The 27,900-nt window shown below is 41.8% G+C and overlaps 1 protein-coding gene across 2 annotated transcripts; it reads left to right on the top strand.

Moving 5' to 3' along the window:
- The first annotated feature begins 580 nt into the window (after window positions 1-580).
- Window positions 581-27,900, top strand: NT5E (5'-nucleotidase ecto). 2 transcript variants are annotated; one of them, XM_069011215.1, is made up of 9 exons: window positions 581-1,048; window positions 5,619-5,841; window positions 11,231-11,419; window positions 16,140-16,337; window positions 17,737-17,888; window positions 21,077-21,185; window positions 21,994-22,143; window positions 23,649-23,849; window positions 25,477-27,900. In XM_069011215.1, the coding sequence occupies exons 1-9, from the start codon at window positions 722-724 to the stop codon at window positions 25,632-25,634; spliced, it is 1,707 nt and encodes a 568-aa protein (XP_068867316.1). In that variant the 5' UTR covers window positions 581-721; the 3' UTR covers window positions 25,635-27,900. The 2 variants fall into 2 exon arrangements, with proteins under 2 accessions (XP_068867316.1, XP_068867315.1); XM_069011214.1 differs by lacking the exon at window positions 11,231-11,419 and having other exon boundaries at window positions 641-1,048.

Below are 27,900 nucleotides of genomic sequence, written 5' to 3'. Positions count from 1 at the left end.
TTTGCATTTAGCTACAGAAGGAAAATCTTGAAAGCAATTCATGAATCTACACTAAAACCACTAGAGCTATAATTAAATCAACTCTTAAAGTAGTGTAACTCTTTTTATGGATGAAATAGCAGTCTTTATTTTAAGCATCATTGGAGAAAGAGGAGGAGAGAGGCAAACATTTCCATGTGAAGGCTTGGAAACTCTTTTCAGCGTACTAAACATTCACCAAGGCTTCCTGTGAGCACTGGAGTTTGTCCTTTCCCTGCTGGCTGGATTTTCATCCCGTTTGACCTCCAGCAGCCAGCTGAAAGCTCTTCTCCAACCCGACAGCAGCTGTCTTCGGGTGAACGACACCGGTGGGACAGCGGGGACTGGGACGTGCGCGGGCGCAGGACATTACCTGGGGCTCGAAGAGCCCTGAGGACGGGCGAGCAGCGAGCGAGCAGCGAGGCGCGGCAAAGACACAGCCCGCAGCCCCGGGCGGCCGCCTCGAGCCCTCCTTGCACACGCCCAGCGGCTGCGGAGCACCTGCGGCGGCCGCGCCCAGCGGGCAGCCCGTGCCTGGCCGCGGGCGGGTCACAGCCGGAGGCTCTCCGGGGCGGCGCGCACGCTGCGCGGTGTTCCCGGTGGCTCGCCCGCTCCCCGCCCCGCCGCGCCGCTCCCCGGCCCTCCTCCCGTGCCGCAGCCACCCCTTGCGCGGCCCGGCGGAGCGGCGCGCAGCCCCCGCGGGATGGCGGGGCCGTGGCCGTGGCTGTGGCCGTGGCTGTGGCTGTGCGCGGCGGAGGCGGCGGAGCTGCGGCTGACCCTGCTGCACACCAACGACGTGCACGCGCGGGTGGAGGCGCAGGGCGCGGGCCCGCGGCGCTGCGCGGCGGGAGAGCCGGGATGCTTCGGCGGCGTGGCGCGGAGAGCGGCGCGGGTGGCGGCGGAGCGGGCCGCGCACCGCAACGTGCTGCTGCTGGACGCCGGGGACCAGTACCAGGGCACCGTGTGGTTCTCCCGCTTCAAGGGCCGGGAGGCGGTCCACTTCATGAACCTCCTGCGCTACGATGCCATGGTAAAGCAGGCCGGGGGAAGAGGCTACCCGTCCCTCCCTCTCTCCCCTTGGGTGCTGGGTCTGTTCCTGCCTTTCCTCGCCCGCTGCCGGCTTTTCGCATTGCCGCCTCCTTCAGTGGGTAAAGCTGCGTAAGAAAAGGCTGTAGGTAATGCTAAAACCGTGGCCAAAGGTAGCTGGAAGGCAGGCGAGCACAAGGGAGGTGATGTGCTGGGTGGCGGGCTACCGGCCGAATTAAGTCGTGAGCTGGCCTCCCGACGGGGCAGCCAGAAACCGGGAGATGATGGCAAGGCTACCCAGAGTGATGCAATGGAAGAGCTCTCCTTGGGAGATGCAGGGGCTGGGGGCAGGCAAGGGGCTGGACGGGCTCTGTTGGAGAGGTGTTGGCAAGCCATGGAAATCACCCCAGAAAAAGCCGGCCGAAGAGTCTGGCCTGAGACAGAGGAGTTAACTCTGCCTGAGGCTCGCAGCCTGTCCTGCCTCGGTCCTGCGGGAAGGGGACAGGTGGCACACGCTGGTAGTGCTATTTCTAAGGGTGGAGGTTTTTAGTTTTCATCGATCCCACCCTGGTTGTGTCCAGTCCCATCAGAGCTGCGGTCATGACCGGATATAAGGGGCTGTGTACAAACAGCCCAGAGACTGAAACAGCACATTAGTGAGGACGGTCTCTGATACTGTGCTAATCCTGCACCTTTACTCTGTCTCTTTTGGTCGTCGAAGTGCTGAGAGGAAAGTAGAATTTGTGGCTGAGATCGGGGGATGTCACTCCATGTCCTGAAATCTTTTGTCTCAGGGCAGTGGCTTATTTTTCTTATGTAAAACCCCAGAAAGGAGAGAGATTAATATTATGTTTGAGCATAACTGCCGTTTTGAGAGTTTTGGATATATATATATTTATTTATTTGGATATTTAGTTGCTGGTTTGGATATTTATTTCATCCCAATTGACAGCTTGAGCGGAAAATCTTTTGGGCATATCACATCCTCTGTCTTCATCTTTTTTGCTTTGTCTGGAAAGGACTGTGCTTTCCTTTCCAGGTGAAAATTATTTCACCTGTGTATTCCCTCTGCCTCAGAACAGCTGTGGAAGGGAAAGCCACGTCCCAGTGCACTTTCTTAGGCTAAACACCAGACCGACAGGTCTGTGGAGGATACTGCTCCCTCTTCACATGCCCTAGTGAACGGTTTTCTAATTGTGAAACTAACATTAACAGGCTCGTTTGTCCCAATGGTGAGGGAGAGGAGTGTGTGCACTCAGGACTCATCCTCACTGAGAGCTGGGGAGCACTTTGGGATTCTGCAGTGCAGAAATAGCTTGAGGTGGTTTTTCCTACCTTTCTTCACAAAGTTTTCTGCTGTCTGTCATTTTTCAAACTTGTGCTTGCTGGTGTAACTGGTTCATGGGCAGCCTGCGAGCAAGCACAGTTCCTGATCATATCACAAGAAGAAATTTTTTCAGGCAGTGTTGAAGTAGTGTTCAGTCTTAGAAACATATTATGTAGGAAGCATCTGTTTTTGGAGACACCATGAGCTTTTTCATCAGAATAAGCTTTAAAAATAAACTCACCCCATACCAGATAGCCAGAGGCTTGTGCCAGACGTGAATGCCTTAGGTGAAGTAGTCAACCACTTGTTCTCTGTGGAGGTGCTGCTTATTATAATTTGAATAGAAGGTGACAGGATAGGCGCTAAACGTTCTGTAGCTTCTCAGTCTTGCTCTGCTACCAAAGAGCCTGAGGAACAGATGCTGAATGTTAGGCAGAGCTGAAGCATCCGTTTCTATTCTTCTGTCTGTGGACCATGGGGGGCCGTGCAGTGGGGATGGTGGGTGGGTGGGGGCACAGGGAGCAAGGTAAGAGCTGCACTGAGAAGGGTGAGCTAGTGTTTCTTTAAGCAAAATTTGGGAAGTCACATCCCTGACAGAAGGGGTGGGGATTATTGAAATGTTTAGAAGTGAGCTACAGGACTAGGATTACAAACAGGATGGAGGGAGCATGAGTCATTAAAGTTGTTACAGGATGCGGGCAGGAGCCATAGGAGGATTTAGGACAGTCTGGAAGCACTAGAGGTTTGCTCCACAAATAGGAGAAATTTCTTTTTTTAAGTTTACCTTTTTCTCATTTATACTTGTTATCGCCTCCACTCTGTTTTCTCCTGTTTCATTGCCTTCCGAAATTTTTCATGGCACCAGCCTTTTTTTTCTGGTGTAATTAAGACTGAAATCCAAGTTACATACCTCAAAGACAGTATTTGGAGGGATGATGGAAGTTTTCTAGCTTTACTTTTAAGTTGCATCCTTCTGTTAATTTGTATCCTGATTTTGAAATATTTTTAGACTTGCTCCTTGTGAAAAAGAGGATTATATAATCACATGCTGTGTGCCTGAATATTCTGTTTATTCCCCCTTGTGACTTACACTTATGCTGGCCAACGGATTCAGATTTGGTGAAGGGATATTGCACAGGTACAGAGTCCTAGGAGCTCTGGGTGTAAGGGTAGTTAGGCAGAGTATTAGGAACCCAAAATGGTCCACATCTCCCCCCTCAGAGGAAGAGTTGCATCAAAAATAAAACTGTATTATTAGCCACCAGTGATTTCTCAGGAACAACTTTGTAACCACCCACACCATGGGAAAAGTTTTGATTAAAGTTAGTGTCCTAATGGACATGAAATAATCCAAATGCAAGACACAAAGCCAAAAGAAACAAGCTTTCCTAACTGGTTCGTTGGGTTATGGTTTTGGTTTTTTCCCCAACAAGCTGGTGGCAGTTACACCCAATTCAATTTCTTAAGTCATTTGCAACCTTTTTTTATTGGGGTTTAATTGCATATTTGGGAGGAACAGAAGGCATGTGCACCAGCCAAAAGGAAAAAGCTTGTTACCATTCTGATATACTCTATCACTCCACAGACATATTTTCAGAACATCCAGACAGCATCAAAATGAATGTAATTTTTTTTCTTTATTAGTATTTTTTTACAGCAAATTAGATTGCAATTAGAATACAGTTAGAAGTGGAACATAGTTGGAGTGCATTGTGTCTTCCCAAGTCAGGATTCTTTCAGAGATAGCTCTTGGTTCTTTTCCAAAAGTGCTGCAGCAGCATGCAAACAATTTGGCTCTTTCCCAAGGGTTTGAGTAGTGTTCTCACCGGTGTCAGCAGGAGCAGCTGATTTCCAATGCAAGTTAGTGCTGATATCCTGAAATTTCCACAGAGCCATTGACTACCTGCCTGTGAGGATAAAAGGAGTCGGGAGTCTTTGTCTGTCCCAAAAGAAAGACACTGCCAATCAATTAATTGAAAATACTGAGCTCCCATGCCTGTGGTGGCTTCAAGGTCCTGCTTGGTTTGGAACATGACCAGGATTAATACGTCCATTTGGAGAATAAAAGTTGGAGCAAGCACACGTGGGTGTGTGGGTCGTTTAAGTAGAACAGAAGGATATATAAGCCTTCTGTGATGATGAATGCAGCCTTCCCCACTTAATCTCAGAATGAAATTAAGAGCACACTTTTGCCTGGAAGAGTTGGCCCATTGGCTTTAATACCTCTTACGTGCTTTTCTCCAGCTGCAACCCAAAACTTCGTATGAACTTATTATGTACCAGGTTACACAAGTATTGTGTTTCTGTGGATACATCTTTTCCTTCCCTAACACTTAAATATGCTACAAAGTCCTTGCATGTCACCTGCGGAGGTTTTGCTGGCTCATCGCCAAACTTTCAGGCACAGGCGTGTGGCAAAACAGGCTGAGCATGAAAAATGGGCAAGTAGGAGAAATTTTCCTTGAGGTAAGTCCCTTTTCTGCTTAACCAGCCTGGAAAAACCAAACATTCATCATCTGGCTGGTATTACCTTGCTAATAAACAAACTGGACTGCTCATTTCGTGTGGCAGTCTTGATGCTTCACAGCGCTGAGTGTGCACCTGCCTGTGTGCACACACCCACTATGGATGGTCTGAGGGGATTCTCTCTAACTGATAAACATTAGGTGATGTTAAATAGGCAGGTAATGATATCAATGACGGATAGAAAATGGTATTTTCTTGCTGCATGTTAAAGCACAGAAAAATCTTTACTAAATGCAAAATAAATGTTTTTAGAACTGTAGTCCAAGCACAAAGCTCTTAAAATGCACTTTTTATTTAAAGATAACAAATATTGTCATTGATATTTAGCATTTTCTTTAGTATTTAAACAATGTATTTTCCATACACAAAATATATGTTTTCCTTTGTGGTTATTGTTAATCCTCTTTTTTAGAGCTACAGGATGTAAAATGAGTGGGTTTTGATCTGGTACACAGTCACAAACAGATAGGTTTTGGATTTTGACTTTCACATCTGTATTCACATAAGAGAGTGAAAAACGAAAACCTACATGTAAAAAGAAAAATAACCCAACCACTTCTGTGTTCTTGAGAAACAGGAATGTGTTGGTTTAGACAAGTTAGGGTTTTCTTTCATAAAACATAGACTTTGTTTTCTCAAACATACCATGCATATAACTTATAAGTCTATTTACACTGAATATTTGAGGCAGGGTCTCATATTTTCTTCTCGCTTTTCACAGGCTTTGGGTAACCATGAGTTTGATGAAGGTGTGAGTGGATTATTGGATCCTCTTCTTAAAAATGCAAATTTTACAGTCCTGAGTGCAAATATTAAAGGGCGAACTCCATTAGGAAATGAAATGATGAAGTATGTTCATCCTTTTAAAATAGTTGATTTTGACTCAGAATCAGTTGGAATTGTTGGCTATACTACAAAGGAAACTTCTTTTCTTTCACAGCCAGGTATGTTTTCTTTAGTATATAAGTTTATGTCCTTTGTTACTATTTTGTTACTTGCCTACTTTTTCAGCTGAAAAGTGGGAAGTCTGTTGTTTTATCAGTATTTACTTTTACTATTCAACTTTGCCTGATTTTTAACCTTAAAAAGTCTTGCTAACATTACAACCCATTTTCATACAGACCTGGACCATATTTAAGACTATCAGAAAGTCAGTGAGATTGCAGAAGAGCTCAGAGGCTGTTGGGATTTTTATTCTTGCCTGGGTTTTTAAAGTTATATTCCATGTTACTTTATTGTTATTTATCCATTTAAACAAAAGTTAAAACATGAATACAACTTGTCTCTAGCATGAAGCGTGACATTTCTCCATGTGTTGAAATTTTGTTCTTGGATGTCTCCATGCCAAAAAACAAGGAACGGTTCATACTTGTTTTTGAAGCAAAAGTTGCCCAAGATATTTTTGGCCTCTCAAAGTATTTGCAGAAATTAGACTACAGAAGGAACACCCATTCAGCTTTTACCACAGTTGCTTCATTCATGAGTAAAATTAGAATTGATGAGGAAAAAGGCTTCTCAATTTTGGACTATTTTTTCAAGCATTTTAGGAGGTTTGGTTTGATGAGGGTTTTGTTTGGGTTTGGTTTTCTTAGTAAAATAAAATGGTCTACTAGAATGAGAAACACATTTAAATCAGCTGTAGGAGATATGAGTCACTGCCTGCTCAGAGCTCAGGCCACATGTGACAAAACCAGAGTTTCTTCCCTGTGTTTTGTGTTACAGATGCTCAAAGCACTAGTTTAAAACACTAGTTTAAAACATTGAAAAGGGACTTCATGTTATTATTTCCCTTTGTATTGCTTAGTAATACAGAAATAGTGCATTGTTTTCCTCACAAAAGGAATATTCAATACTTTGAGGAAGTATTAGAATATAAAACTATTCCTTCTGTGCTTTTTAATTCCAATGCTGTATGTTTAACCTGTCTAGAAATGGACGTCTGAGGTCTGAATAGACTTACTGATCTCACTTCTATTTTGCAGTGATGTGGTTTTGGATTCCTGTCTTTTTTTTCCCCCAACAGAAAAGAAAATTGATCTGTATTTTGTGTAGGCAGTAGAATTTTACCTGTGCCTGAGAACATGAGGGTAGATATCATCTGATGTCATGCTGAGTTTGAATAAGGACCATCACTGTTGTCCTCCATTAGGGATTAATAAAATCTGCTGCTTCTCTTCTTCCAAACACCTGTGTTGGGGCAGTGAGATCATCAAAGTAACTTGCTTGCAAATAAATACACCAGGTTAAAATCCAGATAGTGTTGGAGAGATTCTATGAAGCATTTGAATACATTTCCAGTAACATTTAGACATCATATCCAATGCCTCAGTATTCTGAGACATTGTAAGAGACCACAGCTAGAAAAAAAAGCAGTGTTAAAAGGCAAGTCTTGTTAGCTCCATAGATGGAGCTGAAACACCCCTAAGGAATTATATCCCACAGTGTAACTGAGCAAAAAGCAGAGCAAATTCCAACAGCAACATTTGTAGTGGTCAGAGTTTTTAATTTTCTGCTTTGCCTTCTCAGCGTGTGGAGGAACATTTGGAAGCTTTGGAAATGTGAGCTCAGGACACATTAATATAACTCAGTGACTATATTTTGCCCATGACCTAGCAATCCTTCTGACTGGTAAAATCATGGCAGACATGGGTTGGTGGCTAAATAATTATCAACCTCATCCTTATTTTCAATTAATAAGGAACCTTGCAAATTTTTAGCACCTTGCTTATCTCTACACATTTCTTCCAGATGATTCTGTTTTCTCTGCTTCTGTGTGCTTTGGCATGCTCTACACTCCTAGGGCATTCTCAAGGCAAACAGAAAGCTTGAGAATGCTGAAACATGAATTCCTACATTACTGCCTTCTGTGGAAGTATTTTGTGAGTGTGATTTCTTCCATTATTAAATCTCAATAATTTCCACCTAACTATGAAATTACAACTCATACTTTTCATAGTCTGCTTAAAAAAGATTATCAACAGACTCGAAAAGAGTATAAAGTCCTTAAATCTCAGTGTTTCCACTGGGAAGGATCAACTAATCTCTGCTGAAAGTACTGTTGATGTTGCTGTTTGGAAACCGTAGGGATGGGGAACACATTTATAGATTACAGCCAGATTGGCCACATTATAGATTGGCAGTTTTTCTGTGCTCAGCAGATTTTTCCATGTCCTGCAAGAGTTGCTCATAACTTGGCACATAGACACAGTTATCTGTATTTGCTTGGAACTGATAATCACAAGGCCATCTTTCTACTATATGGTTCCAGCCCACTTGCTTTAGTTCTGTAGTGTTGTTTGGTCCATTGTATTTTTGTATAAAGTGTAAACCCAAACCTACTTACTCTGTAACCCTACAGGCAGCAAAATATTTACTAAAACTATCAACCTGGCAGAATTTTCTAAAATGGAATTTTAAATTGTATTTATTCCACTTTATTCTGGCTATCTTGCATAATATTTTTAGCAAGCAGCCAGTTCTTTTTCCTTGTTTAGTTGTAGCAGTTTGAATGTTTTTTCTGAAACTCTACCTCATCTAAAAAGAGAATAGTATGCTACATCAACTTAATGCCTTAAAAGAGAAGTGAAATATTGACAAGAGCAGTAAGTTGGTCATTTTGATTCAGATTGTTTTGAAAAATGCACAGATGAGTGCTACGCAGTTTATTGCTTTTTGCCTGGTTTCTTACAGAATTGAACACTGTGTCAGTGCTCTTACAGGCCCCCACTGCATAACTTTCAAACCTGCTGGCCCATTTCATCTCAGTTACAACTACTCATGTGACTAGGATGCAAAGCTGTGTGCAATGCCATGGCTAGGCCATGAAGAAAGGGGTGCGAGAAGCCCCTGCAGCCCCAAGCAGAATTCCCTTTGTGAGGGCAAGGCAGACAACAGGAGATCAGTGGGTGGGTGGGTGGGTGGGCAGTGGGATGACCCACCTGAGCTCTGGTGTCTGCCTATCCTGACATAACAGTCAGGAGAGGGATGGGCTTACCTGCATGGGACTGGCTTTGTTTTTCCCCTCATTATGAAAGCAGGTTGGTTTGGTTTAATACCTTTTCTCTACAACTGCCTGAAAGAAGGGTGTAGCAAGGTGGGGAACAGCATCCTTGTCCTAAGTAACAACTGACAGGTCAAGAGGAAATGCTCCCAAAGTTTTGCCAGGGGAGGTTTACATTGGATTTTAGGAAAGAGTTCTCCTTGGAAAAAGGGTTGTCAAGCACTGGAACAGACTGCCTAGGGAAGTGCTGGAGTCACTAACCCTGGAGGTGTAGATGTGGCACTTAGGGACGCTGTTTTAGTGGTGGACTTGGCAGTGCTGGGTTAATGGTTGGACTCTACGAACTTAGAGGCATTTTCCAGCCTAAAGGATTCTATGATTCAGTGGGCTGAAGATTAATAATAATATGTCTTCAATGTGTGGTGCATTTGTAGGCTGCAGTGGTGCAGAGGGACACCAGAGCTGGTGCTGATGGGGAGCGTTTGGTTGTCATGGGCCACCTGGCTACATGCCGTGTGAGAAGTTAGCCCACAGGCATCTGCATGCTGGCACAGCTCGTCAGTGGCACGTTCCTTCTCTTTGTTTCAAGAGCTCAGCTCTCTTTGCAGAACTGGTCCCCACACCGTGGTGTGCAGCTGGTCCATGGTGCTGAGAGGAGCATGTGAAGAGCCTGCGCTCAGGGATCGTTTCTTACACTTCCCTTTCTGCCAGCAGCTCTGCATCAGGCCCAGCTGCTGGCAAATGCAAGGATGTACAGAGGGGCTGAAGCCAGTGGCTCCCTTCAGCAGTCTTCCACTGGTGTAAGGGGGTTTATAGAGGCAGACACTTTCCAGAGGGGAAGAGAAAGGACAAGAAACAATGGGCTCAAGCAGTACCACAGGAAATTATGCTGGGACATAATGAAAAAATTTGTCATGGTAAGCATGGTTAAGCCATTAAACAGGTTTCCCAGAGAGGCTGGAATTTCAGCTTGCTCAGACTAGATCCTGAGCATCCTCATTTGGCTTTCAGTTCCTGCTTTGAGTAGGTTTTGGACTACATGGCTCTGGGAGGTCTCTTCCAACCTCAATTAACTTTTCACTCTGATTCTGAGAAGAGGTCCTCAGGAAGAAAATGTGGGGATGCACTGAACAATTCACTCTGCAACGTGCAGTACAGAGATTCCTTCTGGCACAAACAGAACTATTCAATGGGTGTGGCAGTGAACCAATTTATGTAACCCTCTTTTATCTCTTCCATTGTAGCAGCTTCCTCCTCATTTCCTGAAACATTTTGCAGTGGATTGTGAATTCGTTTCACTCCTCCCTTTGTTATGAAATCTTTCTACTTGAAAGGCGTATTTCAAAATGGTTTGATCAAAAAACTCTGCAGGAAGGAGAGGAATTAGGTAGAGGAGGAGTTGGTAGAAAAGTCACTCAGTTGTCTTCACCAGAAGGTCCAAGTTTATGGTTGGTTGAATCTGTCCTTAAACTATTCTTAAAACTTTGTCAGAGAAATTAGCCTCTTACACAGGAAATCCTTTTGTGCAACCCGAACTGCCGTGCCCAGGATAAGAATGCTTGTTATTCTAGTGCCCATGTAACTGTTTGTCACATTAGAGTAATTTCTGCGGGCACAGAAAATTTGCAGGAAGATGGTCAGTTTCCCAACATTCTTGTCCAGAAAAGGTTTCTCCTTTCCAGACTTTCCATTCCTCATGCTGTCGTTTCAGGATGGTATCTCAGATGTGTGCTGTGCTGTATTGGTATGACTGAGTGGCTCACATTAGGTGAGATAATTAATATAAAAAGGCAATTCAGAGTGGAGGTGGTGGAGGACTTTGAAGAAGCTGCTGTTTAAAGCCTTTGGGAGGGGAGACAAAGGAAAGAACAAGATGAGTGTGGAGTAAAAAGAAAGAGATTTAACCTGGGATGAGATAGAAGGTCTCAAAGAAATGCAGTTTGGGAAGAAAAAACCTTTATAATAGAATACAAGTGTTTATGTGCAAACACTGATGCATTTCATTTCCTTTCTCTAGTTAAATAATAAAAACCATTCAATTTTTGATCCTACAATTGGTGTCACTGAATTTTTTAATGGAGTTATTACTTATTTAATCTAGGCAAGTACATACAGCTTGTTGCAGAAATGTTTTATTAGTCTAAGCACACCGGTGCTTCTGAGAGACTGAAGAACATCGATTCAGATCAAGAGCTTGAACCAGCTAAGGATATTTGAAAGGCTCTGCCATTCAAAGTTCTGTTAATTATACAGACTGGTATCTGATATCAACTACCTTTTTTTTTAAACTACCAATTAAGGTACTTCGTAAGTAATTTTTTTTTTTTTTTAAGGGGATAATATAATCTTTGAAGATGAAATTGAAGCATTGCAACTGCAAGTGAATAAACTTACTGCTATGGGAGTGAACAAAATAATTGCACTAGGACATTCTGGTTTTACTGTGGACAAAAATATTGCCCAGAAAGTGAAAGGAGTGGATGTTGTGATTGGAGGACATACAAATACATTTCTCTATACAGGTATTTTACTTCCTACTAAAATATTGCTTATAAAACTAAGCTGAAACTGTTTGTCTGTAAACTCAGAGAACTTTCACCAATATAGTTTACTGCTGGCTGCACTCAGCTGGGTTCATAGCTGGTAAATGTCCATAACTTCCATGGAAGAAACCAATTCAAAACAGACTGAGCTCACCAAGTACTGTGACTCACTAAGAGGTTCCATAATGCTGGATGTTCCAGGTGGTCTATACAAGGTGGAGAAGAGGAACAAAAGTAGTAACACTGGTAAATCACTGCTAAACATACTATACCTCTTTCAAGCCTATAAAGGAGTAAATTAGTTGTCTACTTTTAAATATGTATGTGACTTTAACTGAAAAATCAGTCATAGAATACTTCAAAACTGCTACTGGTGTTGATTTTCTCTGTAATCTGTATAGGTCTCCATTTAGCCTGCCATGAAAATACTTTCCTCAAGTTTCATCTGTTTATTTCAATCCCTCTTTTAATCTCTGACTTTATTCTTCTTTTCTCTAGAGGCAGATGTCATTCCAGAGATAAACAATGCTGATCTGATTTCTCCTGCAGTAATGCTACTTTAGGCAGCACTTACCATCAGCAGCTTCTCCAATGCTGTTACCTTCTAAGGACACAAGTAAAAGAGAGACTGGTTTTTTGTTCTGTTTGATTGAACTTTTAAAGTTCTTTAAATTTAGCAGAAACTTTAACAACTGGTTGAGACTATAATGGGAACTTCCTGTAATTTTCAGAAAAATTTCCCATGTGCCCTAGTCACAGGGATAACATTATGTACCCTAGGAACTTAACCACTTAAAAGGTTTGTACTGTCCATCAGCCCCTCCTCTCCCTATTCATCTCCTCTCTTTCTCACACCTTTTTTGTCTTATCTGGACTCTCACCTTTTGTTATCTCACTTGTTAAAAAGAAACAATTGCATGCCACAGTTATACACTGAGCAGATCAGAGTATCTCTTGAATTTGGCCTCCGGGAGTAACTTTGATGACTAAACTGGAAGCACAAAGCATTTACACACCTACCTACAAGTCAGAGCTCACAAACACTTTGCATAGAGGTGCAGCAGAGAAGTAGCCAAACTGGAACAAACAGCAGGACAGAACCATCCCAATACCACGAGTCTAAGTGGCTGAGGGGACTGGCTGAGGGGGATTAGCCTGTGGAGACACTTTACTCAGATCTGCCCGTGTTTCCCACCAGCTTGCAGCTCAGGGACTCCCCAAGCCAGAAGTGGTGTCTTGATATTTACTGGCTCCATCTCCTCTTGGCCACCTTCAACTTCCACAACAGCCTCTAGCAGGGCATTCCAACACTGCCCTACACAACCTGCACATCCCACAGAGACCTTGCTCTTGTCTTGGGGTGCAGCCTGCAATTTTATTGAATTATTTTTGAGATGGGGAAGAACAAGGATGGATTCCATATTCAAAGTGTGCATTCACTGTGGGTGTTTACACAGTGGAATGCATATTCTTTTCACATTGTTGGTCAGTGCCTGTAGAGAGCTTGTGCCTCATAATGGTAGCTATTAGTAGTTAAAATACTTTATTGGGTGTGATCCAAAGAGGTGCCACTTGTCACAATTTGGAATCATGATGTGAAGTGCTGCAGGAGCTGACACATCTGAGTTCACATCCTGTCTAGATCTGTAGGAGTTCACAAGCACACCTCTTGTCATCCCAGAGAGTAGCCTGCTGTCAGACTAGACTATGTCAAGCTGTTCCACCCCTCCCCATTTGAAGCTGTCCAAGATTCACAAGGCCAGAGAGAGCACACAGTATGAGATTCTGCAGCCTTCGGGTTAAAGATCTCAGCTGGGAATGAGTTCTGGTCACTTTTCCAAGGGCTCTACTGTTTTGATAAAACAATATTGTCTTAATTTTTTTATTAATACTGGCAAGGTGAGAAAAATTAAAAAAGAAGTAATATCTGGGGGAGATACATCAAAAATATCTATTTAGTCAATGTTGGGGTCCCTCCCCCGCGCCATGTAGCCCTGAGGGAGGCACGGGGTTTCCCTGCCCCTGCTCAGCCTCGTTCCCCATTGGTTGGTTTGTGTTCCCCTGCGCGGGCAAAGCAGCTCGGGTCCTGTGACTGTGGCGGAGTCCCTCAGCAGAGCCCGGCCATGCGGCTGGGGAAATAAACATCTCTGAAACATCTAGCAAGAATCCGTCCGTATATATTTATTTCTTTTTCACGGGACTCCTGGTTTGATATATGCGTGTTGCAGTATCCCCGCTGCAACAAGTCAAAATATGATTTCTGACAGAATGGGGTCTGAGCATATAATTTTTATCCCAAGTGCTGTGAAGCGTGTACTCACCCATTCAGGAGCACCATGAGTGCATTTGTGAACCATGTCATGTTGAGTCAAAGCCATCAGTCAACATTCACAGAGAAATAGCTGCATCTGGGGAGGTGATTTCACTGTAGAGTAAAACATCTGATTTGAAATGTCTTAGTGCATATCTTGATGCATATATTGAGCTTATAAGCTCTCAATCAAATCAAGAGGTGTAATCAATAACTAGCAGCAGAATCTGGGAGAATGTTTCAGCTCAGTCTAAGTGGAGAAGTAAGAGCTGTTCAGCCTGTTCTGTCTGTCACGGAGGTTTAGAGACATACTGCCCATGAGAGAAATCTTAGTGTAAGGGTTTCATCTTGGACTAGTCCAACCTGTCTCTAAGACATTTGCCAATCTCCAGTTTATCCACAGGTTATAAGGCAAATATTGTCCTGACTTGTTCAGGTGTGCATTTGATTTGTAGAACTGATTCAAACAGCAGTGGTAGTTTTGGATTACAGCAGTTTAATTTCTGGTTTTCATCAGAACTGGTGTTCTGAAAACCTGTGTTGGCTAAAACAGGGTAAGAGGATAGGAAAGTGTTACAGGTTCTTTAGTCACCCAGTATGAGTTTGTGCATTTGTAATGAAACAGCTTCTCATGCCTTGACTGATCATGAATTCTAGTGCTGTGTTCTTTGGGGTAAGATGCACTGGATAGTCTCTGCATTTTGGAAGGAACACACCTCTCTTACAAGGGAAAGACGTCACAGTGATAGTTAATCCTGCAAGGAAGGATCAGTATCAGAAAGTATTTCTTTAGAAAGCAAGAAGTGAGTAAGACTCTGGACAAGCACTTAACCACACACAGCTGATATAAACCAAAATAATGCCTAGAAAGAATAACTTTCTAATGTTCTGTTCGTTTGAGGACTAAAGAAGGGCAAGAAATCAAAACTGATTCCCTTTTCAGTTCAGAAACCCCAAAGCCACTTTTGCATGCATAAATCCTGCAGAGCCCTCATTAGTTACAGGATTTCTTACATTCTTCCCCAAATAAATGAATAGTTAAGTGGCACTCCAAGGAACGAACTCTGTTGGCCTGGCTGAAAGTAGAAAAGCTTGTTCTGTGGTAAGTTTGGTTCAGCTCGCAGTTTGTTGTGGCTCTTCTCCCTGGAGAATCGGAGGGATTAGAGAGGAATGTGAATCATATCAGAGTTCTAGAAGGAATATTTATCATGCTGCTTATCCTAGGATTTAATATTTTGTAAACAACTGTAAATGGAAGGAAACAAGTTGTTCTGTGAGCAGTGGAAGTGAACAGCCTGCTTTCCTGTGGATCCATGTCCTCTGCACCTGCTCCCCTGTGCCCCTGCCTTGCCAGCACCCCAGCGCTCACCAGCACCTGGATGGGAAATGGCACCACCTTTGGGACAGGAATGTCATGGGCTAGAATGTAGTAAGGAGCAGGCTCTGAGTGAGCTCTGTCACACAGCACATGATGGCTCTTGGAGCTACCCAACCTTGGTCTGACAGTGGGGTAGAAATAATGACAGGAATAACAGCCGGGAGAGATACTACTGAGATAATATTGTCACTATGCAGATAACACAGAGAAGGCAAGAGCTGTGCTGTGCAGTTCCAGTTTTCTTTGCCACTTTCTGTCCTGTGTGGTTTCTAAATCTTGTGGTAGCCTATGCCAATTGAGCTATCTCTTTTTTTCTGCCAGTGCCTTGCCTTAATCTGTTTCCAAGTCCTCCATCTAGTCACCTTTCAGACTTTGCAGGTCGATAGTAGTTTTAAATCCATAACCACACAACTTTAATGCTAATGAAGTTTGTTTTTGCAGAGAGTTTGCAGTCTGTCTGGAATTTTGGAGGCTGATTGGTATAGTGAAAAAAAAATCAGCTGGCTGTATGTACAAATTCACAGAACTGCTTGTAGATATTCTATGTGCTTATTAACAGTAAAAAATACTTAAGACTTTTTAAGATCAAGAAGTCTGATATATGATTTACTAAGATTCTTATTTTCTATCTGATGCAGGATAATGTAGTATGAAGGCTCAACAATAAACTTTTCATCCAGTGGCTGGAATGTTTGCATTACTGAGGGGTTTAGATTGCATAATTAGAATGAAAAGTTGCTTTGTTGCTGTTGTGATGTGATGTCATGGTGGAGTGTGCTGTCATAACTTAAAAAACACTGTGGTAGTTATGTGGGCTTGTGTGCTGAAAACAACATTGTCTGTTATGAGATAACTGAGCAACCAAATGTGTGCTTGTCATCCAGTACAGTCATGGCTATTTCTATCCTATCTGTGCTTTTTAAGGCTGAGAAACATTTGAAATGTCACTGTAGGAATTCCTTGAAGGTCCCATGAGCTGAAGACCCACTTTTCATGCTTGTTCTGTGCAGGCACCCCACCCTCTACTGAACTGCCAGCTGGCCCGTATCCATTCATGGTTGACTCAGATGATGGGAGGAAGGTGCCAGTTGTACAAGCTTACGCTTATGGAAAGTATCTTGGTTACTTAAATGTTACATTTGACAAGAAAGGAAATGTAGTTGAAGCAGTTGGAAACCCCATTCTGCTGGACAGCAGTATTCCTGAAGGTATGTGGACCAGGCACTTGAGTTTGCCTGCAGCACTCCGCTACAGTTCAAGTCTTCTCATGTTAAATACAAGGTCTGAATAAGAATTCAGCTTTCTTTCTGAGGTTGCTGTTCTCTTCTGGGTAGGGTTCAGGCTGTGTTACAGTTGAATATGTACATATTCAGAGTGTTTTATAATCTATTTAAAATCCCTGAAAGTCCTTTTGTAAGTATTTGGTGATACAATACCTTACCACTTTGTAGAACTTGTTTTAGCTAGTCCTATAATTGTGATTTAAAAGATTATGAGGTCTAATTTACACTGTTTTGCCAGAGGCTGGGTTCTTCAGAACAGAGTTCAGAGCAATATAGGAAAGTGGAAATGTTCCAGGAAAAACTTGAAGTACCCTGCCAACTACTCTGCTAACGTGCAAATATAATATACAAACCCGAGAGTTCTTGTATGCAGTGCTAACTGTGTTCAACGTTTTAACTCTGAAACATTTAAATAAGTGGGAGGAGGAGAGTGTCTCTTTTTGTTTGTAACTCCATCTGAGATCTGTGCTGGTTTTTTGTCAGCTCTGTAATCACCCAGGGCTGGTTATCTAATCTCTGTTCCTTCTCCAGTGCTTGCTGCATGAAGTTCTGAGGTTTTATCAGACTTTCTAGGTTCTACCTGAGTATTTGTAAAACAAATCATTTAAAAATTATTTGTTCATAGATATTTACTGTGTTATTCTCAGTGACCTATTAATGTAGTGAGATGATGTAAAGAGACTTTACATTCTCTCTCTGAAGTCAGTAAAAATAAAAATTCAGATACATTGGTGGTATAATTTTATAAATGTTCTTGACAGGTGTGAGCAAATTGATTAAAATTAATAGCTGATATAAAATAGTTGTGACATCTCTCTAAATATACAAGTATCTTTGGTTTTTTTCTGAAATAATTAAGTTTTCACCCGAGACAGATGTGCATAGAGAATTAATTTCTATAAAGGACTTATTCCTTGACATTGATATTTGAGCTAGTTTTACTTTCAGCACAACATTAAAGAGAGGGGAAAAAATTATGTCAAAGACCAATCTCGCTTGTATATTAAAAATTCTCTCACCTGTCAAGGTAGGTACTAGAAACCCCATCAGTCAGAGGTTAGAATAGGGCTGGGCAAAAGGAGAGAGGAGAGAACCTTGCTGTGGCACAGGACTGGCTATTCCCTTCATTGTCCTGTCCTGCCTTCTCCCATGACAGGCTTTTTTTGAAGTGAGTATAGCTGCCATGTTGCTTGAGACACTGCTAGGAAAAGTGTAACCTTTTAGAATCACAAACGCTTTTTTTTCCTAAGGTTTGTATTCACTGAAGGGTCATTAATATGAGATATGTATGATGCTTATTTTACACTTTTATGTTACTTTACAGATGAGCACATTAAGGAAGAAGTGGAAAAATGGAGAGAAAACCTGGGGAATTATTCTGAAGAGATTGGAAAAACTAGTGTTTACCTGAATGGTACAAGTCAAGCATGCCGTTTCCAGGAATGTAACATGGGAAATTTGCTTTGTGATGCTGTGGTAAGATGTTTCCACCACAGGTGGCAATTACATCTAAGGGTTACGCCAGAGCTATCCAGATCCAAACTATCAGCAAATGGGCTCTGTGCCTGCTTTTCAAAAGTGCAACATCTAGCGTGTCCCTAGAAAGACCTGGCAGAAGCAAGGCTGTAAGGAATGTTGCTGCAGAGAGTAGGGAGCAGTTTATTCTTTGTACATAGCCTCATAGAGAGGACAGCTTTTTCACAGCTTGCTTTGAGGCTGCACTTTTAAGAGACATGGCAGTCTGATCTACGAGCCCATTCCTCAAGCAAGGAGGAGAGCTCAGCTCCCCTGCCCCTCTCCTGCTAACTGGCCCCTGCTCACAGCACTCACCCTCTGTCCTCCCATTACTCACTGGGATTTGCTGTCACTTCACTGTCACAGAAAACAAATCCGGGTTATTTTCTGTCAAGCTACTGACAAGAATTGTCCCCCTGAAGGGCTCAGAAGGTGCCAGCTGAAGCAAGGAGAGGGTTGGAAAGGCCAGACACCCAGCTGGGCACAGAACACCACAGCCCAGAAGGAGCCACCAGCCCCTGCTGTGTTCTGACAGGCACTACTGGGCTTTAACAGTCACGTCACTCCAGAAAAGTCTTTTTACAAGAAGTCACTTCCAGTTTTTAAACTTCCTAAGTTTTACTGCTCTCCAGCAGCACCATTTCATTTAAGTGTTTCAGGGAAAAATACTCACTAATGTGACTGTTTCCAGAAAATTAACTTTCCCATAAAGTTAAGTGACAATTAATAATCCTGAGTTTTCACTTAGATATGTCCCCAAAGCTATTTATCTAGTCCATGTTATTGCTCTTATTGTAGTCCTTAAAATAATTCTTAGTTCATGGGCTAATTTCCTAATCAGATTAATGTTTGGGAATTCTGCATACAGCTTTCCTAGAACTGCAGCATGCTTTTTTTTTTTCTGCTAGACTTCTTAATATCTTTATTTGAAAAAATGTGAACAAATGCTTTGGCACTTTTCAACCTTACAGAAAGTAACCTTGTAATCTCTCAGAAGTCTGTCGATTTTCTTGCTGTGCATTTTGTCTTGGGGGGGGTCAATTTCTATTTTAGTTAAATCAATGTCTCGAGACAGCCACCTGCAGTCATCAGTAGATACATAGATTTCTCTTCACGTTGCCTTACCAGTTCTATACTTGCTTTCTGGTGTGCTGGCACGTGGTCAGAGGTATGAAGCTAAAAAATAGACCTGCCTGTTCCATGAGCTTTAATAGTTAGTGTCCTGAGAAATTGAGAGATTGAGAATTGCAGAAGCCTGACTGAATGTTTGTGCTGGGTCAAAACAGAGGTCCATTGAGTTCAGTGATGCATCTCAAACAGGAGCCCAAAATCTCAGAATAAAAGGTTGACAGGCCTAGATGGACTTTTACAAAGGACTTTAAAGGGACTCAGATGTGAAAAGGCTGTGAAATTGATAACAGCACTGTGTGAGCTCCTCTTTCAAGCTGCCTCAGCTCAGGGCTGGGAAGTTGCAATCCTTTGATTAAGATTTGCAAACCTAAGCATGGATCTGGCCTCAGGGCATAACTTTGATGACTGAGCTGGAGGCACAAAGCATTTACACAGCTGCAAGTCAGAGGTCACAAACACTTCACATAGGGGTGCAGCAGAGCAGTGACCCACCTGGAACAGATGACAGCATCATTCATACCAAAGTTTTGTCTCAAGAATGACAGAGTGGGGATGGTAGGGGAACAGCATATTTCTGGACAAGCCTGCGGAGTTGCTGTACTCAGATCTGTCCGTGTCTTCCACCAGCTTGCAGCTCAAGGATTCCCCATGGCAAAAGTGGTCTCTTGACATTTACTGGCTCAACTGCAACTTGTAGGGAGGGCAAGAAAGAACAACAGGGAGAGAGAGGGAGAAGGGGAGGAAGACAGCAGGGATTAGCTCCCACAGAGTGGCTCCACTGCCCTTTGCTGGCCTCCAGCCTTCCCAGCAGCTGGTGGTGAGGCTTTCCACCACAGACCTGCACACCCTGCAGAGACCTTGGTCTTGCTGGTGTGCAGCATGCTGCTGCCCACTGCCTGCATAACTTCTGGAAGGCAAGTGCTCCTTGCACTGGAACATTTACTCCCTGTCCACCCTCACACCACTCATGATTTTATAGCCTTCTCGAATATTTCCTTCTATTATCTCTTTACCAGATCAGACAGTTCAAGTCATCAATATTCTACATTCAGAAGCTTTTCTGTGTCTTTGACCATCCTATGTCACCCCTTTCTGAATTTTTTAGGTTTTTTGTCATTCTTGAAATGAGAAAACACACAGATTCCTCCCCAGCCTCCACATGCCCTTCTTCATTTTATAGGCCTCTGTCGTGTGCTTCCTGTACTTCTCTCTCTGAGAGAGTGAAGAGTCCTGACCATAGTCATTCCTGTATGGAACCACTTCGTCCTTTCTATTATCCTAGGTCATTTTCTCAGCCTTTTCCTGTTCCACTAAGTTGTTTCTGAGAATTAACACTGGAGGCTTATCGTCCTTATGCAATGAACAAATAGCTGGTCTCCATTGTCTTTACTACTAAGGATGTCACAAGCAAATAGTATCCTGTCCTTGCATTTTGTCAGAGCCTCACCACTGAACTGCTGAGGACACACTGCTGTGCAGAGTAGACTTTCTGATCTAGTATGCCTGTTTCCTGTTCTTCCACTGTTCTACCACTTTCTTGTTAGCCAAGACCATTCCAAATATTAAAAAATCACAGAGAAGCTGAAAAAACTTAATTCCCTGCAACATTATGCTTTCCCAAAGTGATTTTAATGAACAAAAATATTTAAGGTCCTCTTCACTTCCTGGTTCTCCAAATATGCTTAAATCGTTTGTCTTTATCACAGTCATTGAAATCAAAAATCACCTTTCCTTTGTTCAGGTGGCCTGCCTTGGCCATGCCATAGACACACAGACTAGGGCAGAGTCTGAGAGTTCATTACAGTAAAAGGCAAATATTTTTCATGTTAAGAATTTTAAAAAGTGAAATACTTGTTTGGGTTTTTTAATAACTAAGTATTTTACAATGGGGCTGAAGATAATGTCAAAAAACCCCAAAACCTTTCTGTCTCTTTTCAGTCTCAGATTGTATTTGGTGTAAATTTCCAGAGCCTGTAATAAGTGACGATAAAATCTGTTTAAACATTTTCCTTTGGTAGCTTTATGAGAATGTCGGGCATCCGGATAAAAAGACGTGGAACCATGTTTCAGTGTGCATCCTGAATGGAGGTGGGATACGGTCACCCATTGATGAGCAGACCACTAATGGTACGTAAAATTACCAGCTGAATAACAACTTTATCAGGAAGAAGGAATCAAGTTATGCCAGCCTGAACACCGTTAGGTATGGGCTTGTTTTGACGGGGTTTGCACAATGTTTACAAGCGATTTCAAACTTTCTCAAATGGTTATCCATCATTTGAGCACAACTGCACTCAGGCTGACATTGATAGAAGTCTCTAGCATTGTTTGTACACAATGCTTTTTATAATTTCCCTCTCTCCTTGCTGCCTTGGAACAAAGAAAGGTCTCCTGCTGTACAGGGTCATCCGCTATGGTCGCTGTGAGCCTTCTGTAGTCTGCTGTAGAGTAAGTAAATTCTGGGTTTTTCTGAATGCTAAGGTTTTAGTTTTTATTTTCCTGATACCACATAAATGCAACTTGAAAACAAACAGCTTTCTCAGTTTGGCTAAATCTTTCTATATGACTAGGAGTAAATTTTAATCAACTGCAAAAATTGCCTGACGTAGTGTGAATAGCTGTGTTTCTTCATCTTAGGTTGGTGGTTTGTCATGTCTTTTAGGAGCTTTTGCTATTGTTTGAATAGCAATACATGCAGTTATATCAAATTCTGATTTATTGGTCTTGATACTTGCTGGACGATAAAAGATGCAGGTTCTTTGGGACAAAATATGTGATTCTCACCCCTACCAGCCCTCATTTTCTTAAATTGTATTTTCCATGATCCTTGTCAAAAACTTGATGTTAAACAATCCTAAAATAATTCTGTAAACAACAACAGCAAAAAAAAAACCAAAAACAAAATCAAGAAGTGAACAAAGTCTCTTTCCCCCAGGTAGCATTACTGTGGAAGATTTGCTGTCTGTTTTGCCATTTGGAGGTCGTTTTGATATGGTGACATTAAAAGGCTCCACGCTGAAAGAAGCTTTTGAGCACAGTGTGAGGAGATATGGAAAAGGAAGTGGAGAGCTGCTGCAGGTTGGAGGTACATTTTCTTCTTTCCTCTTCTCAGTTTTCCAAAACAGTCATCCCTCCTGTTGGCCTTATTACACTGGAAGCCTTCTTTTAAGAATGGAATGCCAAGCTGGCCATACATCCTCACCCTGTGCCTCACACATGCCAGCCAGCAGACGCTGTTTATCCCTGATAATATGTATGTTTGCCTGAGCCACTGCAGCACACAGGCCATCGCCGTTCCCTTCAGCAGAGACAGTGTTCCCAACCTTCCCGAACCCATAATGGCATCAGTTGAACACTGCAATTAGCTGTAACTCAGAAATAGCTACAACAAACTTCAGGTTTTAGTTCTTAACTGGCAGCCTACCTGAAATGCCAAACTGGATAGATGTGCTGAATTTCAGTTTATCAGAATAATTTTGTGCAATTCTCTAATGATTGATGTCAGCTTTAGAGTTTGTCCAAGTGGGCTATGGAATTGCTCCAGTGACTTTCTAAATATTTTATGGATGAACAGTTAATATTAAAAATCTATTCATATCTTTAATTGTAGCTGCCTATATGTTTATCCAGATGTGCATTAGGCTACAGTTACGTTTATTCCTGGTCTCTCTGTCATATAGTGCAGATTGTATTGTTTAGCTAGCAGAAGAGCTAAACTTTGAGGGCAGGGGCTGATGCATTCCCTCCCTCCATGCCTCTCCTCCCACAGACCCCGACTATGTGATCCCTCACATGCTACAGACACAATCCATGTCTCGCACTTCTATCAGTAAGTTACCACGTTCTTAGGTACCTCTACGGTAAAACAGGAACAAGCTCTGCTTGCTGCCTTCCTGCAGAAAAAGAAGACAACCAGTAGCTCTGTAAAAGGGTTCAGGATGGAAGATCCAGAGCAGGAAGAGCGCCAGGATTGGAAAAGCCTCTGTGCCTTGAACAAGCTTGTTGGCTTCCTCATCTGCAGATTCTTGGCCAAGCCAGGGGCTTGGCTCTCTCCTGGCCTTGATCAAGGAAGGCTCATAATGAGAAGTGCTGCTTCTCTTACAGTGAGGAGAAACTGCAGCGTACAGCCCTGGTCTGGCTTTCCTTTTTCAGGACAGTGCCTATTATCCAGAATAGCTACCAAGTTAGGCTGGCTGGCTGGCCTTAAGAAAAGTAATTTCAGCCAGCAGGCCAGGGGAATGAGAAAGCATGTGACTACAGAAATAAGGAGAGGTATTTTTATCTTGCAGTATTCCAATCCCATGACTAGTAATTTCCTTCTGTGGAGTAGTGATGAGAGCACACAATTAGATCAGTAAGTGAGGTGGGACAGTGCATCAGCAATTCTTGCTCTTCTTGGATGTTCTTGCATAAAAGTTGAATAGTGTGCAAAGAACACAGGACATTAACTGGTGTAATTCAGAATGACACAACTCTCGGTCACAGGAAGTAATGCAAAGAACCATCTGAAGATGAGGGAGAATGCTGCTTCTGGCCCTGTGTGTTCAACATGCACTGTACTAAGTGGCATTGCAATGTGTATTTTTGTAGGCATCCACGTGGTCTATGATCTCTCCAGAGCCCCAGGAAGCAGAGTTGTTAGCTTAGAAGTGCTTTGCACAGCCTGCCGAGTCCCAGCCTATGTCCCACTCCAGATGGATGAAATATACAACGTGACTCTGCCATCCTATATGTTATTTGGAGGAGATGGCTACAGTATGCTGAAAGACAAAAATCTGGGATACAGTAAAGGTAAGAGGGGTACAGTCCAGGTAAGTATGGGCACTAACAGGGTAGCAGACAAACAATTCCCAAAAGCTAAAGGGTCTTTCTACAGTACAAACCTCAGACTTTTTGCCTTTACTCAATAATTAAATTTGTTTCTAATCTGATCACTCTGGATTGCTAGATTTGGTTGTAGGCAGTAACTCCATTATTTTTCAGTTAAACCACAAAAGTTTCAAAGAGAAACATTTTTATCAATTCAGCAGTGTTCAGTGAGCAGTTCTGAAATTGTGGTAAACCAGAAAATCAGCAAAGAACATGAGAGTACATCTTATACTGCCTTGCACTTGTACTCATTACTGAACAATGCATCAAAAAGAAAGGTGTCATTTTCTTCAGACCTTAAATCTCCACTGTATAGAAGTATTTGGAAAGACAGAATCATCACCTCTATTAAAGGACATGCAGCTCAGGCAAGCAACATAGGGTGAGGGGAAAGATGCCAACCTGCTCTGAGGGAATTAGCCTGCCCAGCCAAAACCAGGGACCCTCAGGAGTTCTGCAGGCAGGAGAATGCAGGGTGCCACAGACACCACACCACAGAGGTGCAAAGGAAGTGTTTCATAATGCTGGCTTAAGGTCCTCTAAAGCTGCATGCAAAGTGTTAGAAATTCTGTTTGTACAATTGTCATTGTCCATCTTTTAGGATGAAGGGAAACTTGAAAAAAATTTGAGATTAAAATCCATTATTTCTGAAAACACAAAAGGAGTGTAGTGCTGTATTTTTAAAAAAAAAAAAATCTTGTAGGAGCTCATCTACATTTTTGCAGAACTTTAATTTTGTATGTTCTGCTTGTGCACAGTGCAAACATGCTTTTACCTCAAAAATTTTCCTTTTGGACTTTTGCTACAGACTAACTTTTTGTTTCTACAGGTGTTTCACTTTAAAATTGATTCTCACAGGTAGGACTGGTGTTTTAAAACAAGTTCAGCCTACATCTGGAAATTTAGAGAGGCTGTAGTTACCAGTAAATATCTGTGTATGCAGAAGTAAACACACAGAGAAAAATCATTAGGAATAATTAAAGGGAACAACCTGTAAGGTTCTGGTAAAGTCTTTCAGTACAACAGAGGGGTAAAACTGTAATTATTGTTAGGATGGAGGGTTACACTTTAGGACTGTAAGAGCTTGGATCAGAAGGGGCTTGTTGCATGGTTGGCAGCAGTGACTGAAAAGGGTCTCCCACTGTAGAAAACCTACATAATACTTTGTGTGCACACAAGCAGTGCCCAGACTAGAAACTCCTCCTAAAAAAAGTGAATTTGAAAAAGTGTAAGTGATAGCTTTGCCAGGTCTACACCCCAAACAGGTGGGAGCCTATCTCAATCTACCTGACTAGAAAATACCATTGTATTTTCTAAATTCAAAACAAAACAAGCCAGACAAAATGAAAAGAATGTATTTGTTTGTAAAATAAAAGTTGCTACCAAAAATTCTGGCTACAAATCACTGCAGATGATGTGTGCTGATTCAGAATGGCAAACCATAGAAAACAATTTGATTCTTGAGCTTAAACTGGCATTTAGGCAAGTTCTTACATTTTGTTTAAGAGCCTGGCAGATGCAGAAAACGTTTGTTTGTTTGTTTGTTTAGGTGAACCTGATATTGAGGTTGTTTCCCGCTACCTCCAGAGAATGAAGAGAGTTTACCCAGCAGTTGAAGGTCGAATAAAATTTTCTTCTGGAAGTTTTATCGAAGCAAGTCTCACCCTAATCTCTGTATTGTTCACTGTAACATTCTTGCACACTTGATTTTTTTTGAGGAATACAGGAGTGATGATACTAATGAAGGGAAAAGAGAACTGTTCTCTTCTGTTACACCTTACAATGACTGAGCAGTGAGGTTGCTGCAGCCCCCTCCATTGTCTTTAACCTGGTGGTGCCACTGGTGCACTGTGTGGAGGGCAAGGGGGCAGAACCCATGACTTCTCTCGGTACCTGCAATTTGGCTTGAGGTCTCAAGAAGCAAAGTTCCAGTGAATAGTTACTGCTCAATCATAAAACAATGACAGACTGAAAGGGGGTATTCTAAATTGTCAAATTCTTTTAGCTGCTTTAGATAGTGAGTTAAGAACCTGATCCCAGCAATGTAAACAAGCTTCTAGAAATGGATTTATTACAGATGTATATTCCTTTCTTTGATCTCCACTCAGGGTTAAGGTACTCAATCTCTCTACTTTGCTTCCAGTCATATTTATCACACCTACAGGAATGCCTGAAAGAGCTGGATTAAACTCAGTGCCATTAAAATCATGAGGTCTATTTAATATGCAATTTTAAAAAGTTTTTGTTTTACTTTTCAAAAAGAAACATCACATTTATATTTTCCATTAATAAAGGATGCAATAAAAGCTTGACTTAATTTTTATCAATTTTACCAGATTCAGTATTCTTCACTCTTAAATATGATCTGTTTGGGGACTGTATCTAGAGTGAGAACACAATCTATGACTGTATTTCATAGAGATATGCTCAATTTTGTAGCTCTTCCAAAGAACAAAGCACAGGCCTCCTGCCTGTTACCCTGTATTAGTCACATTCCAAGAAAATGTCTGATACAGGCATTGACTCCTGCAGCACTTTCAGCATCCTCGGGAAATAGTCAGGTAATGAGGCTTTTTACAGCATAACCTGGCTTTATGATAACTGTGATTAAACCTCTTCTATGGGAAGGCTGTGTTTAAAAAAACAGTTGTAAGAGACAGGCTAATGAGTATGAAATCAGATTAAATGCTAAGTGTACATTGCTAATGCTTTATCAAGAAATGACTACTTACAAATGAGGGCAAAATAATTATTATTTTTCTAAGATCATTAGGAATTTTGATGTCACCAGGTTTCAGAGTTGTTTAATGCTGTTTTAAACTCATTGTCAGTGTTCTGAATAAACCTGCTGTTTTTCTGGAAAGCTCACTACACTCTTTTTCAACACTGAAGCTACTTGCCTCTTCCATTCACTGCACCTGCAGATTTCAAGGAGAAGGTGCATTAAGATAAACATTCAGTATGTTGAAATTTCAAGACCTCATTCATTTTCACATCCATTCACGGGCTGTGCATGAAAAGGTCTGGATTACACAGCTGTATTAAGTAAGGGGTGGTGGAACAGGGAGACAAACAACAACTGACCTTGACACACTACAAGTTATGCCCTGGCATTGATGACTTGTTACTACTACTCCTTAAGTTGTTCATTTACAGAACAGTCTTCCCCCCATCAACATAAAACCAGTGTCAGAGAGGGCACTGATGGACAGAGCTGTATTTGCACACCAATTTTTAAGAGTTGCAACAACTCCTTTGGCAGAGCCAGAAAGGAGAGAAATAACACGAAGGGAAAGGTTTGCAATAGTAATACAGACAAATAACACAAATTATACTGACAAAGAACACCAGTGCTACATTATATCAGTTGGTCTGTAAAAAAGGAGAAAATGTGTGTTTGAAAAGAAAAATTGAGGAATGCCTATTAAAGTATCTCTGTATTCTGTGAGTAAAACTTGTTAAAAATCCACAGATGAGTGTCCTTTTCAAAATCTCTTTTATAAAGGCTGGGCCAACAAATTAAGATTTACAGAGAAAAATCTTCCACACATTTTTATATGAATGAATTTTTATAAAATGCTGTGAACAGACTCATATCCTCTTTTCTAAGCCTGTAAAGAGGATGTCAGAAAAACCCCACAAAGCTAGATAAGAAACTGCAAAAAATAAAGGCTAAGTTAAAAGTTGAAAACACTTTTCACATCTGTTAATATTTTAAGCGGGTTTTAGATTTGGAAGTCAGGTATTAAAAAGACTAAATTACAAATGTGATTTTCCATGCTGACAGAAGGATGAAGGCCAAAGATAGTTCTGAGATTATTTGTATGCAATAGATTCAATCATATACTTTTGTTTAAAAAAAAAGAAAGATTTGATAAGACATATTTTAAAATAACTTAGTGGGAGCATTCTACAGCTTCTTCCAAACAATTTTTGTACATATCCTTTCAGGAAGACATCCAGTAATTGCTCT

This window comes from Aphelocoma coerulescens, chromosome 3 (genome assembly GCF_041296385.1).
Source record: "Aphelocoma coerulescens isolate FSJ_1873_10779 chromosome 3, UR_Acoe_1.0, whole genome shotgun sequence".
Classification (NCBI taxonomy): Eukaryota; Metazoa; Chordata; class Aves; order Passeriformes; family Corvidae; genus Aphelocoma; species Aphelocoma coerulescens.
Note: the sequence above shows the minus strand (reverse complement) of the source record. Positions and strands in the feature narration are given on the sequence as shown.